Raw genomic sequence first — 19,449 nt, forward strand, 5'->3', positions numbered from 1 at the left:
TTTCCTAGAGCTTTTTACTATATGTGGAATTCACTTTAAAAATGAATTTTACTTTTCTTTCAGATGGAGAGCCAGTTATCCATAAACTATTCATTACACCATTTATTTACACTATTTTTAACATTTATTAAAACTTTACTACTTAAATACTGATTAAAACTATTTAAACATTCAACTATTTATTGAATAGCTTATTTTTTTACCCTCACAGCTTTGAAATACCATTGTTGTTTCATATTATGTTCCCATCTATTAAGGGATTTATTTCTGAGCTATTTGATTCCCTTCGTCATTTGTCTAATTTTGCTCCAGGATTATACTGGTTTAAATACTATGGCTTTATAGTATGTTTTAACATCCTGTAGATTAACTTATCTCCTCTTTTTTTTTTTTTTTTTTTTGTTCAAACCTGCCCTGGCTATTCATTTTTCAAACAATCTTGTCACGTTTCTTAGCTGGTTGGGCATTTGATTGTATTAACTTTATAACTTGTTTTGGTGAAAACTTACCCAAGAAAATCAAAAAAATATTGATCCTTCCCATTCAGAAACATGGTAAAACTATTTTCAGATTTTCTTTTGTGTCCTTTAATTTTTTTTTAGTTTTCTTCATATGGGTCTTGCACATTTGTTAAGTTTATCTTTAGAAATTATATAAGTTTTTAATATGTCATTAATGAAATCTTTTGGTTTTCCCTGTTATTTTCTAATTGGTTAATGTTGTTGTGTAAGCAAGCTATTGAATATGAAATCTATTGATTTGTATATGATGATTTAATATCTGGCATCTTATGAAACTCTTTTATTAGTTCTAATAAGTTTTTAGTTGATTCTGTTCTATGTAGATCAATTCATCTACAAGTAACCTTAGTTTTATACCTTCCTATCCAATATCTATACCTCTTATTTATTTTACTTGTCTTTTTGCATTGGCTAGGGCCTCCAGCAGAATGTCAAACAATACTTGTGATAAAGTTATTGACACTATCCTTATGCTTCCTTGTATGATGTTGAATAGGATATTTGCTATAGGGTTGTGGTAACCTTTATCAGGTTAAAGATGGTTCTTGTTATTTCCAGCCTGTTAAGAATTATTAGGAAGAGGTGTACTGATTTATTAATGTTGTTTCAAAATTTATTTTCATACTCATTTATTTTGGTTCTTTTCTAATCTGACAATGTTGAGAAATATGGCAACAGATTTCCTAATGTTTAACTATCTTTATATTACTGGGATAAATCTTGTTTGGTCATGATATGTTAGTCTTATAACTGAATGTTGAATATGTAATATATTCTAGATAGATTTTGGTCAAGACTTCTAATACAAGTTGGTATTTAAAGCAGTTTATCATTAAGTTTGCTGAAATATACTTCTGCCCAATACTAGGTAAATGTGGTATTTTTAGTGTAGGGATTTCATACCCAGATTCCAGCAGAATTTTGTTATTTTTCTTATGTAATTTTCTGGCCTTTATTAACAGATTCTAACTGTTCAACTTCTTACATGTGTGCTTGCTATGTATTTTTATTAATGTTCTGAGAAGATATTTAGTTCACCTGTCACAGATTGTAGAGTCATACTAAAAGATATGTAAGAACATCACAATAATACATTTGTCATGTTCTCTTACTTTAGTGCTATTCTCTTCTTTCCTTTACAGTGGTTACCCACAGAACTTGATTAGAAATTTAGCTCTTCTAATTATTAGCTAGTAATTTCATAGCTATTTATCCTTTCTGAGCTTTAATTATGCCATCTGAAATAACAAATTATAACAATTATAGCTGCACTGATAGACCCTCAAGAACACACCCACATATTGAGAGCTTGTATATATTTTCAGCAAGGCAAAATTAAATTATACTCAGCTATTAGTAGAAGACAGCAAAAAAGGAAGGAAAAAAAATGGATTCATTTGGACCACCTGTCACATCTTCTTGGACCCATACATTTCTGACTCTTAAATCCAATGGGTAAATAGGTGAGCCAAGCCAGACAAAAATATATATGGCAGGCTACTAGCAGGCTGTTGTGGAAGGATCGTATAAAAAGCATATTAAAAGCTTGATCAGCAATCTGTAGCTCAAGGATTTTATGATTACATAATCCTGGTTTACATTACACACTGAGATCTTAATAACCTGTTTCAACCAATCCTGAAATTGTCTGGGGGGTCTTCTGCCACAGGAACACTACTTCTTTGTCCTTGAAAGCCCTACTGTACATAACACTTCCTCATGGGGTTGTTATGAAGCTTAAATGAAACATGGGATGTAATAACATCTGGCATGGTACCTGCTGGTTTTGTAAAGATGAGTATTAAAATGCTTATATAAAGCTTTAACGAAAAATGTACCTGGCAATATGCCAAGAAGAGGATAAAAATTAATTTTTTTAAAGTACTTTCTCTAGAATCTAGGGGTGAGGCAGATAAATACATGGCACAATACCGTGTGATAGTCACCAGAGGCTTAAGGGAACTTACAAGCCAGGCTCGGAACTGAGACAGCATGGAGCCCACAGAGCTGTTTGGTTACATCTGGAGGTGCTGGCCAGTGGAAGAAAAGAGGAAGGCTACTCTGGTTATAGGGCACAGCCTATTCTGAGGCATGGAGTTCTGACAGGCAGACACATCCTGGAGCTGCAAATGTGTGGTGAGGAGGTGGGGTCTTCACCTGAGACTACTGTAGAGGGCTTTGCAGGGTCCAAGTTCTTAAAGCAAAGGGCCTGATTATTCCTCTTTTGCATGACTAAGGTCTCATCATAAACTTCAGAGTTTCAAGTTGAAATGCCCCCTGGCCTCAAGGGCAAACTGAAGTAGGCACAGCTGTTTACTTGCAGCCCAAGAAGCTTGCTATACAAGTCACCTTCAAGTTTCTATTCTGCCCTGTGCTCTAACCTAAGGAAGAAACTCGGAGTTTGCAAATGTAAGCTGATAACCAAATTTCCTCATTGGAACACTTCATCTTTTAGGTATTTTCAGGTTATTATGTTCTGGCCTGAGGGGCAGATTCCAGCCCTCACCTTTCTTTTTTCTTTCTTTCTTCCCCCCCATCCCAACCCCGTCTTCTATTTTTCTCTTATAGTTAAAAAGCCCTATACAGGCAGGATTTTAGAACTGGAGCACCGGAATGTTTGTCTCAGTGAGCAGCCGGCTTTCGGGCTCTGTATTATAGCATCATTCCCAGGTTCGACGGCTAACTCAGAAGGAGACGCTGACCCTGGAATCGAAGGGAAACAGTTAAGTCTTAGTAGAAGTAGGGCAGGGTTCGCTGCTGTTCTTGCCAGCCGAGTGTTAAGGCGAAAATTCAACCAACCAAAAGCAAAATGAAGAGGCTCCATGCTTTTCTACTCCTTGCTGTCTGGCGATCTGTCAAGGGTGGTGTCTTGCAAATTGCAAGCCCAGCGCACCCTCGAGCCTCAAGGGCAGGGAGCGTCGGGGTGCGGCCCTGTACCCGGCGCGGTGGCGCGCACACCCCTTTTCTGCAGACTCACAGGTTTCCAGGCCCCGCCTCCTCCGGGCCCAGCTGATCTCTGCCGCCCTTTGGGCCTGAAACCCAGGAGCCCAGAGCCCCACGACCTCGGCTCCCGGTCCCCGGCTCCGGCCCCGCCCAGAGAGCGGCGGACGACAGGGTCCCCACGCCCTCGGCTCCCGGCCCTCGGCTCCCGCCCCGGGCCCGCTCCGCGCACTCTCTGGGTCCCGCAGGCTCCGGGAAGGAAGGTGGGGCGGCTGGGCCGGGGGCGGGGCGGCGGCCGCGGCCGTGAGCCCGCCCCCCGCTCGCTCTGCGCTGGCCGGCTGGCGCGACCATGGAGGTCTACATCCCGTCCTTTCGCTACGAGGAGAGTGACCTGGAGCGGGGATACACGGTAGGCGCCGGCCGCGGCGGGACAGGGCCCCGCGAGCCGAGCCTGCGGCTGCTGAGTCCGGAAGGTTCCTCCGGCAGCCGCCGCCCCTGCGTGGGGTTGAGGGGTGGGGTCCCTTCGCTCCCCTCCCTTTCCCTCCCCTCCCCGGGCCCACTGGGAAGGCTGCGCCCCGGCGCGGTTGTCAAGGAAACAGGAGCCCCCTCCCTGGCGCGGCGGCGGCGGCGGCGGGCGCTCGGGGTGCCCAGGTTTGGTCCCTTCCCCCTCCCCGCCCCGCTCCCGGCCTCCGGGTAGGAGCGCCGGGAGTCGTGTCCTCGGACGCGGCGCTCGCCATTCTCCCCGCCGCCAGTCCTCTGGAGCCCGGGATGGGCTGCGTTCGTTTCTGGCACAGCTGCTCCTGTGTCCAGACAGAAGTGGCTTTGCGGGCGGGTTGATGTTGGTTTCCAAGTTCCGTAGGGATTCATTCAGATGGAAAATATGCTAATTAAAAAAAATCATCATTTGTAGAATTTATTAGCCAAAGCAAACACATGTGTTGCTTTTAGATGATTCCCAAAGTTTTGTTTCTTCTAGTTCTGCAGTGCCATGAAATGGCAAAAATCGGGTACTCACTGAGCACCTGTTCCATGCCTAGGACTGTGGTCTCTGAAGAATGAGAAACATTCTTGCTTTCAAGAATCCCTTGCTTTCAAGGATCCCTGCTTTCAAGAGTGGAGGAGTGGCAGGGAGGGCAGAGACCAGGGCCTGGAACCTTTGGGTAATAAGTTTAGCAAATGAACTGTAGGTAGTTGATTTCCCAGTGAACTTAGACAGCTTCATCTAGACAGTCATTGCTAGAGGGAGAAATGCCTCAGCCTGGGATAGACCTTGGAAAATTTTATTTCCATTTAAAGAACAGGTAGGCTTTGGGGAAAATTGCACAGGGCACTCTAAAGGATTGTTATTTTATTCACTTATTCACTTGTTATTTTATTTAATTCACCCACTTGCTAAACTCCAGTTACATTAGTTTGGCAGAGAAGTATTTTAATCTCTCTCTTCTCTAAAGATTATTGGGTTTTGGTGACAACTTATTTGGAACCTTGTGTTTTCGTAGTGAGGATTAAATCACCCTCTCAAAGGAATTTTTAGAATTAAGAGTAGTGATTGAAAAAAAAAAAATCCAAGGAGTATGTGGGTTTCTAGAATTAAGTAGACTACTGGGTCCACGTATGCCAAAACAAGTTCTCAAAGTGCCTTCCCTTGGGGGAAGGGGGGGACTTCAACCAAGGAAGAGCTGAGCTCCCTGGCCGTTATTTATATAAATAAATGAATTATGAAATTGATTAAATATACTGTATCTTACTTCAGAAAAAGGGGTGGAGGAATGAACTTAAATTTGAACCTATTCAGGTCTTTTTCATTAAGCCCAAAACCTTGGTTGTCTTTCCTTCTTTCAGGTGTCTCACCTCTCCCATCAGCATCAACAGTCATGGAGGGCTTTCCATCTTTAGGGCATTCTTTTAGGACCTGGAGATAAACAGGCTGCTTGTCAGGGGCCTTGGTCTGAGTAGTCCAAGCTAAAAGTTAATTACCTCCCCAAATAAGCACTTAGGTGCATCAAAATGATTGGTTTTTTTCTATTAGAGTATCTGTGTTTTAACCCAAGTTTTCCTGTTTCTTTGTATTACTTGTGTTATGGCCAGCCATATGCCACACTCCAGGTTTTGAATTAAACTGATTTGGAAGGAGCCTTTTTCTTGGTAGACTTGGTAGGTAGAAGATTGCTTATGTGAGGAGAGTTTGTGTGCTTTTTGAAAATTTACTTAAAAAAAAAATCCTAATTTATGTAGGTTGGTAACCATTTGTTAAGATACTTCTGTGAGTGCTTTTTTTCCTTTGTGAGTTTGTGAAGCAGATACTTTCTACCCTTGGCCAGCAGTTTTGGAATTGTACAGCAGTTTATTCATTCAGCAAACATTAACCGAGTGCCTGCTATATGTCTCTATTCTGGGTGCTGGGAAGGTAGCATCGAATAATATTTCATCTTTTTAGAAAAACCCAGAATTTAAAAATATCATCTCAGTGCCCTAAACAAGAAACTGGTAAAATAATGTATACTTTAGTGTAAAAAGTACCTTTTTACTTTAGTGATTGTGTTTCAAATTTAAGAAATATTAAACTGCATTCTAACAAATTCAGTGATAGGAAATTTAAAGTAGAGGATGATTTTTTCCTCCTTCTTGTCCCATGCCCTTAGGGATAACGCAGAGGGGTGCTTTCTTAGAGACTTTCCCCCCTATGCTATGAAAACATGTTTTTTTTTTCTTTTTTAGAATAAATAGCAGGATTTCACTATAACTGTCATTGTACAGCTTATGGATACCTTTCTGTGCCAATACGGATAGGTCTGTCTCCTTCTTACTGGTAGCAAAGGGATCTTCCGCAGAAGGAATGCACCATAATTTGTTTACACAGATCTCTGTTGGTGGCCATTGACATTTGCTTCTAGTTTTTGGTAACTATGCCAAATGTTGAAATAAGATATCCCTGTACGTGCTTTTTTATGCCTACTACTAGGATTTCTGTAGAACATTAACTAGAAGTGGTACTTCTGGGCCTTCTAAGTTTTTATCAGTATTGCTCAATTGTTATTCAAAAAGCTTATACGAAGTTATGCTTTATGTATGAAGTAATTTACCTTTAAAGAGTGAATGTTTGCCCTTTGAACATTTAAACATTTACTGTGGGCCTGCACTGTGTTAGGTGGGGAATTGAAAGGTGGAAGGACGTTGTTGCTGTCCTTAGGGACTCTCAGCCCATGCAGCAGGGGTCAGGTGGGGAAGGGTTAGAGCGCTCTGATGTCAGCTGGAGTCCTGAGGAGGAACAGGGCAGTTCAGCTCTGCCTAGCGTGGTGTGCTCTGGGTGGGGGAGGGGTGCTCAGGAATGCTGACATTTGAAATCTGATGAGAATTTTGCTGGGATTGTGAATTCCAAAAAGAGGAAGCGTGGGGCAAAATTTCATCTCAGGAAAAAGGCATGTTAAACTCCCAGATTCACCAAAAAACAAACCACACCAAACAAAAAAAGGGCCACTTCTAAATCATTTTAGTTTACAAAGAAGCAGGAAAGGATACTGTAACAAAATGCAGGTGAACCCTTCCCACCCTACCCCTACCCTCCATAGTGTGTTTAATATCTGTTTCCCTGCTAGGCTGTAAGCTCCTTGAGGCTAGGACAGTGTCACTCTCCACTGCTGTATCCTTGTACAGGGCTTATCACATAGTGAAAATTCACTACATGTGTGCTGAATAAATAATGAATGAGTCTTCTAATAGGAGAAGAAAGTCAGAAGCTCAGTGATCCTGAGGCGTGAAGCAGCTCAGTGAGTTGGAGTGGGGTTGTGCAGTGATTCCTGACAGAGAGAGGTGTGTAGAGACCAGATGGCTAGACTTGAGAGCTATAAAGGGGTATGGACTTCAGCTTCAGAGAGTGGGAAGTCGCTGGAGTTTTAAGGAAGGAAGTAACATGATTAGCTTTGCATTTAGAAAGATGACCCTGGAGCATTAATCATGTAGGAGATGCAAAATGACCAGAAAGGAGAGGATGAGGGCTGAACTAAGGCAACTGGGAAAGGAAAGGGGAGGACTTAACAGGAATCTCCAGGGTCTGGTGACCAGATGTAAGGCAGCAGGGTGACTCCCACGAATATGGGTGCCAGTGACCAAAAAAGAACTGACATGTGGGCAGTTTCATTTGGGGGCCTGCTGAGTTTTTTGTGGCAGATGAGGCTATTTCATTTTGGAGTTCAGGATACATAGAGAGGTCTGGATGAGGGGTGTGAGGCAAGAAGAGAAAGAACAGTAGGTGCTTTATAAGAAGGAAAGTGCTAGATATGGCTCACTGGCCTTGTCAGGTGAGGATGGAGAACAGTCCACTGGACATGAAAGGAAGCAGGTCCTGGGTGCCAGTATAGGCTAGTATTGATATTTTCCATTTTCAGATAACATGGTTGGTAAAAACAAAACAAAACTAGAATTACCATTCATGTAACAACATAAAAGTTTGAAGGTATTAGATTTCATTTTCCATAGCTGTAAAAATTGAGGCATTCAATTAGATAGATTTTCAAGTCCATTTTAACTGTATGTATGTGACTGAGTGTGTTGTGTTTATACAAATACGTCTTTTTCTTGAGATCTGGACTCTTTCACTGATTTACTTTATATCATGCTTTTCAATAGATAAGGCAGCTCCATGTATACACGATCATAATATTGAGATATATGCAGGAATAATTATCAGTTTAATATTTTCTAGATTAAAATACACAAATAGAACAATATAATGAACCACCATTTACCCATTACTCACCTTCAATATTTTACAATACTTATTTCGTTCACCGCCCTTCATTCTTCCATTAAAAAAAAAATTCTGGAGTATTTTAAAGCAAATCCAAAATAAAATTTCACCTGTAAATATTTTACTGTGAATATCTGACAGGCAAAGACTTTTTTTTTTTTTTTAATTTATTTATTTATTTATTTTTGGCTGTGTTGGGTCTTCGTTTCTGTGCGAGGGCTTTCTCTAGTTGTGGCAAGCGGGGGCCACTCTTCATCGCGGTGCGCGGGCCTCTCACTATCGAGGCCTCTCCTGTTGTGAAGCACAGGCGCCAGACGCGCAGGCTCAGTAACTGTGGCTCACGGGCCCAGTTGCTCCGCGGCATGTGGGATCTTCCCAGACCAGGGCCCCGAACCCGCACCCCCTGCATTGGCAGACAGATTCCTAACCACTGCGCCACCAGGGAAGCCCCGCAAAGACTTTTTAAAGAAACATAACCAAAATGTAAATACTACCACAAGGTTAGCAAAACCTTAATATCATCCCAATTCTTAGTTGTTTTTGTTGTTTTTAATATAACCACAGTGCACATATTGCCTTGGAATTAACAGTGGTCTGTGGGAAATATTATTATTGCCATTTGATATTTGTGAGAATGACACTGGTACAATCAAGGGGGCCTGGCCACGTCCACTCTCTGTTTACTTTCATCCTCAGAGTAGCTTCCACCTGATGACAAAATGGTAACATATTGCAGATTAAAAAAAAAAAAAAATCGTATTCTACAAAATCCAGAGGAAGAGAGGGTGTTTCTTCAGAGCAAGGGCACTTTCCTTCCTTCATATCTCATTATCCCTAGTTAGTTCCTCAACCCATGCAATTGCCAGAGAAATTCTGTGTGCTGATTGGCTGCCTTCACCATGATTCATGTAATCACTATGGCAAGGATAAGTTAACCAGATGGAGTGAAAATAGTTAGGGGGCATCCCTGGAGCTAGGAATGAGGTCAGGCCATTCCTGCCACCTAACCCTGTAGACGCCGCAGTGGGAGAAGTTCAGAAGGGTAGCAAGACCACAGTGCCCACAACGATTATCTTCCAGTCACCCTTTATAAGCATCTATGATGCAGAAGGCCTTTGTGTAACAAGGACATAGCTGGCACAGTGCCTCACACGTGGTAAACTCACAGCATAGGCGAACATTAAACATGTATTGAGTGATTAAGTCAAGCATGTGTAAGATATGTTCCTTACCCTTAAAGACAAGAAATAGAGTTTGAAAATATTCTTGAACATTAAGAAACAGAATGCTACATTCACTTGAAAATCAAAAATTTTACAAGAGGATTGAATTTTGCAGATATGGTGCTTAGAAATTGATCTATTCTTTTAAAATAAACTTCTGATTTTGAAATAATTTTAGATTTGCAGGAAGGTTGCAAAATTAGTACCGACAGTTCCGTGTACCCCTCACCCAGTTCTGCTGTTACCATCATCCATTACCATGGTAACATCAAAATAAGGAAACTAGCATTGGTAACTTGTTATTAACTAAGCTCCAGACTTTTTGGATTTCACCAATTTTTCCACTAATGTGCTTCTTCTGTTCCAGGATCTCATCCAGGATACCACATTGTATTTAGTTTCATCTGCTTTGATGTGATACTAAGTAGTCCAAGTTGTAGTACACTGTCTCTCAAAAATGAGACAGGCATGTTATTAGATATGAACCTGTACTGATTAAATCAAATTTTGATTATTTCAGATGCTTCCTTGGAAAGTTTTGCCATTTGGCAAAACCCTATTTATAATATTCTACCAGTTTATGACAGAAGCTGACACAGCCTCACAATGAAAAGCACAGGCTGTGGATGGACTCATGCTGTCTGCCTCAGATCTTGCCTGCAGCATTTAGCCTGAAGCCAGACTTTGGGCAAGCTGCTGAATCTTCCTGTGTCTTATTTTCCTCATCTGTAAAAGAGCATACTAGTACAGACATATCTCAGAGATATTTCGAGTTCAGTTCCAGACCACTGCTTATTGCAATAAAGCGAGTCACACAAACTTTTTGGTTTTCCAGAGCTATAAAAGTTATGTTTATGCTATACTGTAGTCTATTAAGTGAGCAGTTGCATTATGTCTAAAAAAAAAAAATTTACATAGCTTAATTAAAAAATACCTTATTGCGAAAAGATGCTAACAGTCATCAGAGCCTTCAGTGAGTCGTAACCTTTATGCTGGCGGAGGGTCTTGCCTTGACGTTGATGTCTGCTGACTGATCAGGGTGATAGTTGCCGAAGGTTGTGGTGCTGTGGCTATTTCTTAAAATAAGACAACGGTGAAGTTTGCTGCACTGATGGACTCTTCCTTTCATGAATGGTTTCTCTGCAGCTTGCAATGCTGTTTGATAGCATTTTACGCACAGAACTCTTTTCAAAATTGGAGTCAGTCCTCTCACACCCTGTTGCTGCTTTATCATCTCAGTTTATGTTATATTCTAAATCCGTTGTTGTCATTTCAACAGTCTTCACCAGTAGATTCCATCTCAAGAAACCACTTTCTTTGCTGATAAGGAGCAACTCCTCATCCATTGACGTTTCATCATGAGATTGCAGCAATTCAGTCACATCTTCAGGCTCTACTTCTAGTTCTAGTTCTCTTGCTGTTTCTAACACATCTGCAGTGAACTCCTGCATTGAAGTCTTGGACCTCTCAAAGTCATCCATGAAGGGTTGGAATCAACTTCTTCCAAACATCTGGTAATGTTGATATTTTGACCTCTTCCCATGAATCATGAATATCCTTAATGGCATGTAGAATGGTGAATCCTTTCCAAAAGGTTTTCAATTTACTTTGCCCTGATCCATCAGAGGAATCACTGTCTGTGGCAGCTATAGCCTTCTGAAATGTATTTCTTAAGAAATAAGACTTGAAATTTGACACTACTCCTTAATCCATGGCACAGGCTATGGACAGATGTTGTCTTAGCAGGCATGAAAACAATATGAATCTCGTTGTACATCTTCATCAGAGCTTTTGGGTGACCAGGTGCATTGTCAATGTCTAGTCATATTTTGAAAGGAATTTTTTTTTCTGAGCAGTAGTTCTCAACAGTGGGCTTAAAATATTCAGTAAGCCATGTTGTCAACAGATGTGCTGTCATCTAGGCTTTGATATTCCATTTAGAGAGCACAGGCAGAGTAGATTTAGCATAATTCTTAAGGGCCCTAGGACTTTTGGAATGGTGAATGAGCATTGGCTTTAGCGTCAGTCACCAGCTGCATTAGCCCCTAACAGGAGGGTCAACCTGTCCTTTGAAGCTTTGAAGCCAGGCATTGACTTCTCTTCTCTAGCTATGAAAAGTCCTAGATGACATCTTCCAAGAAAAGGCTGTTGCATCAACATTGAAAATCTGTTGTGTAGCGTAGCCACCTTCATTCATTATCTTAGCTAGATCTTCTGGATAACTTGCTGCAGCTTCTACATCAGCACTTGCTGCTTCACCTTGCACTTTGATGTTGTGGAGACAGCTTCTGTCCTTAAACCTCATGAAGCAACCTCTGCTAGCTTCAGACTTTTCTTCTGCAGCTTCCTCACCTCTCTCAGCCTTCACAGAATTGAAGAGAGTTAGGGACTTGTTTGAATTAGGCTTTGGCTTAAGGGAATGTTGTGGCTGGTTTGATCTTCTATCCAGACCACTAAATCTTTCTCCGTATCAGCAATAAGGCTGTTTCACTTTTTACCATTCATGTGTTCACTGCAGTAGCACTTTTAATTTCCTTCAAGAACTTGTCCATTCACAACTTGGTTAACTGTTTGGTGCAAGAGGTCTAGCTTTTAGCTTATCTTGGCTTTCAGCATGCCTTCCTCACTAAGCTTAATCATTTCTAGTTTTTGATTTAAAGTGAGAGATGTGCGACTCTTCCTTTCATTTGAACACTTAGAGGCCAGTGTAGTGTTATTAATTGGCCTAATTTCAATATTCTTGTGTCTCAGGGAATAGGAAGGCACAAGGAGAAGGAGAGAGATGGTGAGTGGTCAGTTTGTGGAGCAGTCAGAACACACACAATATTTATCGATTAAATTTGCTGTCTTATATGGACACAGTGTCTGGTGCCCCAAAACAATTACGATAGTAAGATCAAAGATCAGTAATCATAAGATCACCATAACAAACATAATAATAATGGAAAAGTTGGAAATATTGCAAGAATTTCCAAAATGTTACACAGAGACATGAAGTGAACAAATGCTGTTGGAAAAATGGTGCTAATAGACTTGTTCCACGTAGGGTTGGGTTGCCACAAACCTTCAGTTTGTAAGAAATGCAGTATCTGCAAAGTGTAATAAAGTGAAGTGCAATAAAATGAGGTCTGCCTGTAACTACCTTATAGGATGGTTTAAGGATGAAGTGAGAGAATCCTTACAAAGTGCAAGGAATGGTGTCTCTAGTAATGTTCGTGATTTATTCATATTATTTCAAGTAGGGACTGCCTTGAAGTTTACTTTTTTTTTTTTAAGTTCTGTAATGTGAATTAATAATGTAAACCAAAGTCCAGGATAAATATTTGTGCTATGTAAGATAAACTCTTTGCAGAGACTTTGAAGTACTACAGAAGCAACAATTACATTTAACCAACTTGTATTCTTATTACAACTTTCGTCAGTTCAATTCAGGTTTAGTTTTCTAGCCCTATTTACTACATATTCTTTTCCTTCAAAATCACAGAGACTAGTATGTTTATATAAATGATTGGGATGTATTATAGCGGACATGGAGATACATATTTCCCACCTTCACCCTTTTAAAAGTAATCACTTATTATGGAAAATTTCAACATCTCCAGCAGTGGAGAGAATAGTGACCTCTTTACTCATCCTTTTTTTTTTTTTTTTAATTTTTTAAAATTTATTTATTTTATTTATTTTTGGCTGCATTGGGCCTTCGTTGATGCACATGGCTTTCTCTAGTTGCAGCGAGCGGGGACTACTCTTCTTTGCTGTGCGCGGGCTTCTCATTGTGGTGTCTTCTCTTGCTTCGGAGCACGGGCTCTAGGCGTGCGGGCTTAGTAGCTGTGGCGAGCGGGCTCAGTAGTTGTGGCTTGTGGGCTCTAGAGCGCAGGCTCAGTAGTTGTGGCGCACGGTCTTAGTTGCTCCGAGGCATGTGGGATCTTCCCGGACCAGGGATCGAACCTGTGTCCCCTGCATTGGCAGGCGGATTCTTAACCACTGCACCACTGGGGAAGTCCTTTACTCAGCTTTAAAAATGATAAACTCATGGCCAGTTTTGTCTCCTACTCTTTCCCACTGCTCCTTGCACAGCCTCCCCAAGATTTCATTTTGAAGGAAATCTCAGACCTGTCAGTGAATATTTTCAGTTTGTATGTCTAAAAAATAAAGATTCCCCTTTTAAAATATAATCACAATATCATTATCAGATTATTTAAAAATAAGCCATAATTCATCAATATTGTAAATATCAATCCATTTTTACATTTCCTTAATTTTCCCATTCATGTTCTTTTTTTTTTTTAATGCAGCTTGTTTGAATTGGGATTGAAACTAGGTCTATAGAATGTGATTGCTTAATATATCTTTTTTAATCTATAGGTTCTTTTTCTACCTCTCTCCCTTGCTTTTTTTTTTAACAATTATTTTGTTGTATAAACTGTGACATTTGTCTCATAGAGTTTCCCACACTGGATTTTGCTGATTACATCCTTGCCATTACATCCTTGTCATGTGTAATATAAAAATATTAACACATTTTTCTGTTCCTTACGTGGTAAAAGGGTAGAGGCTTGGTCATTTTCAGATTTGATTTGTGATGCTAGCAGCCCTCGAAGAACATTGCCTATTAATATTAATCAATATTAATTAATTAGTATTAATTAATGTTAATTAATAAGGAATCTATTAATTCATTAGTGGTTGCTTAGCATTGATATACTAATTTTATCATTCTCTCTTCATTTATTGGCTTGAATACATGTATAGAGAAGGAACTTTGCCTCATAAATTAGTTACTCTGAAGCTTAGTTTTTATAGGAAAGGCAGGATAAATGCTTGATTCTTTCTCTTATTATTTATTTGTCAACATTATGGATTGGTTGCCTCCAAAGATCACAAACTAAAAGTGATCATAGAGGCTTTCTTTTAAAAATTAGCATTGTTATGAATTTATGTATATTAGCATGTTTGATGTAGTTCAGTCCACTGCCTTTGTCATTCTTATATACTTTTTGTCCCGTCTTTGGTCATTTTCAAGTTTGGCTTTTTCAAGTTGGGTGCTGTGTCTTTGACACAACCTCAGTAGTCTTTGATAACTTCCTTGCTTTCTAGTATAACAAGATATTCCCAGTAAATCGTTTACCTTTATTGCCCCGGATCTGGAAAAGACCATTTAGCTTTTTCTCTAAAGATTCCTGGTTACCTGTAGTGGGAAATGATTTAGAGACCACGATCTGGGCATGGGGTATATACAGTCGGCTTTCTGAATCTGTGGGTTTCACACCCATTCAACCAACCTAAACCTTTTTGCAGTTCATGGAATCGGCAGATGCCAAGCACACGGATATGGAGAGCGGACTGTATTTACTGTACAGTGTCCTTTTTTGCAAAGGACTTGAGCATCCACAGAGTTTGGGGCTCCTGGAACTCATCCCCCACAGATTCCAAGGGATGACCGCATTTGTGGAGGTCTCTAGATCTTTTCTGTGGTCAAGGAAGGAATTTATTTTCTTAGTCTCTTGTGTCTTCAACTGTGTCTCCTTTCTCCCACACTGAAAATCTCAGTACAGTTGTCCCTCGTTATCTGTGGCCCATTGATTGGTTCCAGGATCCGCTCTGCATACCAAAATCCCAGGATGCTCAAGTCCCGTGATTGGCCCTCCACATCCGCGGGATCTGCATCTCTGATAACACCAACTAGCTACCTGGTCTCATTTTATTTTGTATTCTTAGGGATTTTTAAAAAATTAATTTTGTTTTGTACTTGTGTAAAGTATCTACTGCATCAGGTTTATCTGCGGAAATCTAACTTCTGTTTATGTCCTATTCACCGTTTCCTTCCTCTGCCATTAATGCCCATTAAGAAAAACAGTTATGGTTTATCCTTATATTACAAATATATATACACAAATACAAATATGCTTGTTCCTCTACTCCTTTTCTTAGATTAAACAGTAATACATTAAAACATTTTCTTCCACGTGCTTTTTTTTACATAACAGTATATCCTGGAGATGAGTACACGGGCATACGTAGAGATGCTGCATTCTTTTCTATAGCTCTTCGCTCTCCATTGTTGGCTGCAGTCAATAGCCTTGTCCATATGTCTTTTTGTATTTTTGTCAGTGTATCTTTAAAATAGATTCCTAGCAGTGGGTTACGAGATCAAAAGGTAAATGCATATTTAATTTTGCCAGGCATTGTCAAATTCCCTTCCTTGAATTGTGCAATTTTGCACTCCCATAGTAGTTTATGAGAGTACTTGTTTCCTCACAAGCTTGCCAATTGAGCATGTTGTCAGGCTTTTGGATTTTTGCCAATCTGATAGGTGAATGGTGGAATCTGAATGTAGATTCCATGTAGTTTGCTGGCTAAATTCTGATGACTGGATTGGGCATATTTGAAACATTCTTGTGTCCCCTTCTAGTTGCGCCCCCCTTTTTTGAAGGGAGTGTTGTGGGTATTTTAAATATGCTACTGTCCTCTTGTTGATTTTTCTTAAAAACGCAGATTACTCAGGTTTTCACTTAAAAATTTTTATTCTAAGGAAGAACCAATATGTGGGTTGAGTCTCACCATCTGCCTTTTCTTAGTTCTTTGAGTTTAGATAAATTTAGGAATTTAGAAATTGTTTTAGAAACCATGAGCTTCTCTCTCTTATACACTCTCCCCGTTCTCTTCACCTTGCCAGTGGAACTTAATCTTATTTTCAAAATTACACAAGCCCAGTAGAGCAACAATTCATTCTCGTGATTATTATGTGCCTCCTTTCTCGCAGGCATTGCACTGGTATTGTGGGTGCAGGGTAGCTGACATGAGAGCTTGTTCTGGAAGGATGAGTGGCAGTTTGCCAGTTTGAGAAAGGGAAGAAGGTCATTTCAGGTTCAAGGAAGGGCCTGGGGAAGGGTGAGAAGTCTGGGTAGTGGGTAGGTGGTGGGGTGGGACTGGAGTTTGAAGGTTGGGTTGAGTGGTTTAGTGGGACTGTAGATCCCCAGGTAAAATTCTGTCCTGGAAGCTCTACAAGTAATGAGAGTGTTTGTTTGTTTGTTTGTTTTTAAGAGGAGAGAAATATCAGAGGTACAAATGACCAAAAACATATGACAAGATAGTCTCACTAGTAATTAAGTAAGGGCAAAGTTGAAACCAAGTTTTTAAAAAATTCAATAGGCAAAGTGAAAAAGATTGATAAAAACCAGTACTGATGAAAATGGGGGTGAGGGGAGACGGTTCTTTACTGTCTGTTGCTGAGACTTTCCTACTGTTGGTGAGACTATAACTTGGAGACTCTGTTTTGGAGGTCAGTTTGACAGTATTTATTAAATAAAATATTTATATAACCCTTTGACCCAGGCTTCCCACTTTTTGGTCTGTATCCATGAATGCACAAGGATATACATGTAAAGTTATTCGTTGTAGCGTTGTTGATAATACCAAGAGAAAATGGAAACAGATCACTCATTTGTTAAATAAATATTTAACAAATATTTACTGACTACCTACTGAGTGGCAGGCAGTAATCCACCTGTTTGGGATATAGCAATGAACAAAACAGGCAAAGGTCTCTCTTCAAGGAGAGTCAGTCGACAGTTTCTATCCTCAAGAAGCTTACATTCTAATTGGATGGGTGGAGAAGGGCAGAAATAAACATGATAATTAAATTATATAGTATCTCAGATAGTGATAAGTGCTGAGTAAAATAAACAAGGGAAGGGGGATAAAGAGTGCCGGGGGGAGCATCAGAGAAGCCCTCCCTGGGAAAGTGACATTGGAACAGAGACCTGAAGGAGGTGAGGGGGTGAGTCATGAGGTTATCTAGGAAACATTGTCTAGGCAACAGGAACAGTGTGTGCAAAGGGCATGAGATAGGAATGTACCCAGTGTGTTTTAGATGTAGGAAGGAGTCCAGTGAGGTTGGACTGGAGTCAGAGAATAGGGGGTAATAGGGAATGAGGTCATAGGTAGTGTGATGGGGGCGGATAATGTGAGGTGGGGTGATGGTTTGGGCAGTGCATAGCCAGTAGGTCTGGGAAGAAGGGATAAGGCTTTTACTCTGAGAGAAGGGAAGCAGAGGAATGATTTGATTCACCAAGTATGTTTTGATTACTAACCACATGATCAGTGTAGTGGCACTCTTCTAGATGCTGAGGACACAGTAGCAGAGAAAACAGATGGAAATCCCTGTCCTTACATGTTAGTTACGTGAGTTAACTTTGAAAAGAATCAGTCTCATTTCAGTGTGGAAAATAAACTATAGGAGGGGCAGGTACAGGCTGGAAGCTCAGTTAGGAAGCTATTGTAGTATCCTACATAAAAGATGATGATGGCTTAGAACAGTTCTGTAGATGAAAGTGGTGGAAGATGGATGGATTCTGGACAGATTTTGATGATGGAGCCAACGGGATTCACTGATGGATTTGATATGGAGTGTGAGAAAAAATGAGGAACAGGATGACTTCAAGATATTTAGCTTGAGCAAATGGGAGAATGGTGGCACTGTTTACTGAAATGTGGATGAATTTGGATAGAGCACATTTCGGGGGAAAGATCAGAAGTCCTATTTTTGGACCTGCTTAATTTGAAATGTTTCACCAAATATCTAGGCATCTTGTGGGTCAGTCAAATTGACATATAAAATTAACCATTCCAAGTCCACCCCTTACCAACTTGACACCCACGTGCATCTCCTTAAACCATACTTAATCTCCAAATAAAGATGACAATAAGGTCATAATTCTACCTCACATGATACAACTATCCTATATACAACTGAAAACACTCTAACCCCTTACCCAGAAGAGGAGTTAAGGTCCTTGAGTCAGGACATCCTGAAACTTAAATACTATGATGTGAAGTTAACAATACTTAAATACTCCTGTATAAAGTCAGTACATCTTATGTTACACAATAAGGAGATAAAAGAGGGAAGAAAACAAAGATATTTGCTTTCTGTATATTAATATATGTATGTACACATTTATATATGCACACAAACATATTCATAACACAGTCAGAAGGAAATACTCATGACAATTACAGGCCTCATTTCTGTAACTGGTCACAAGTTTGCAGCTGATGTTTATAACTACCTTCTTTCACTGCCCAGTCCATATTCTCCTTGCCTTCAGTAAGTACATTAGCTGCTCTTGGTTCTTTACCTAGTGAAGTGACCCAAACCTTCATTCCCAAAGGGTCTGAGATATTAGTAGTTCTGCTTGAATTGGATTGTTATAGTTTTCTGTTGACTTTTATCACAGGGCATCGTAATATTAAGAGACATCCTAAGGGATCTCCTGTGTTGCAGATACACTCTTCCTTACCTCCATTGTGGAGTAGTGGTCCAGTTTCCCCTTGGCAATCAGGATCAGTCGCCCCAGCCGGCACAGTAACTCCCTCTGCACTTACTTAGAGACACGAGGAGATCAGAGTGGCCAGGTGATAGTCTTAAATTTTAGTTCAGTGGAATCATTGTTGTGTCTCTTGGTAGAAGCATAGAAGCATTTTTTCCCCTTTGGAACTAAGACTTCTGGGCCAGCCGAGCATAAATTCATGGGGACAGGAAGCAAGATTTTTGCCAGTGGGTCCCTAGGGGTAATAGTGAATTGTGTCACTCCCATTTCCACTTCTCTGTTCCTGGGTCTGTGAATCCTGGCTTTGGGAGAAACAGCACCTTATATTGGATGCTGATTCAGAGCATATCCACCTTCCTAGAGAACCTTGTCCCAGCCTGCAAGGTATTGCCATGTGGCTGAGACTGTAACTGAGTCTGCAAAAGGCCATTCCACCTTCTGTCAAACCAGTTGCTTCAGGATGGTGGGGAACATGGTAATACCAGTAATTCCACGATCATGGGCCCATTGCATCACTTTATTTGCTGTGAAATGAGTTATTTGAGCAGAATCAATGCTGTGCTGCGGAATGCCTTGATGGTGGATAAGGTATTCACTCCATAAGTCCATGGATGGTAGTCGTGGCAAAAGCATTGCATGTATGGAAGGCAGATCTGTATCCAGAGTAAGGGTCTGTTTCAGGAAGG

At 40.5% G+C, this 19,449-nt stretch overlaps 1 protein-coding gene across 2 annotated transcripts in view; it reads left to right on the forward strand.

Moving 5' to 3' along the window:
- Positions 1 to 3,541: 3,541 nt before the first annotated feature.
- Positions 3,542 to 19,449, forward strand: part of SNX24 (sorting nexin 24) — a 163,192-nt gene continuing 147,284 nt past the window's right edge. The window contains exon 1 of one of the 2 annotated variants that reach the window (XM_059916951.1): positions 3,542 to 3,870. In XM_059916951.1, the coding sequence (XP_059772934.1) occupies positions 3,811 to 3,870 (60 nt within the window). In that variant the 5' untranslated portion in view covers positions 3,542 to 3,810. The remainder of the gene's footprint in view (positions 3,871 to 19,449) is intronic. The other variant, XM_059916950.1, reaches the window with a different exon arrangement.

This window comes from Balaenoptera ricei, chromosome 3, assembly GCF_028023285.1.
Source record: "Balaenoptera ricei isolate mBalRic1 chromosome 3, mBalRic1.hap2, whole genome shotgun sequence".
NCBI lineage: Eukaryota > Metazoa > Chordata > Mammalia > Artiodactyla > Balaenopteridae > Balaenoptera > Balaenoptera ricei.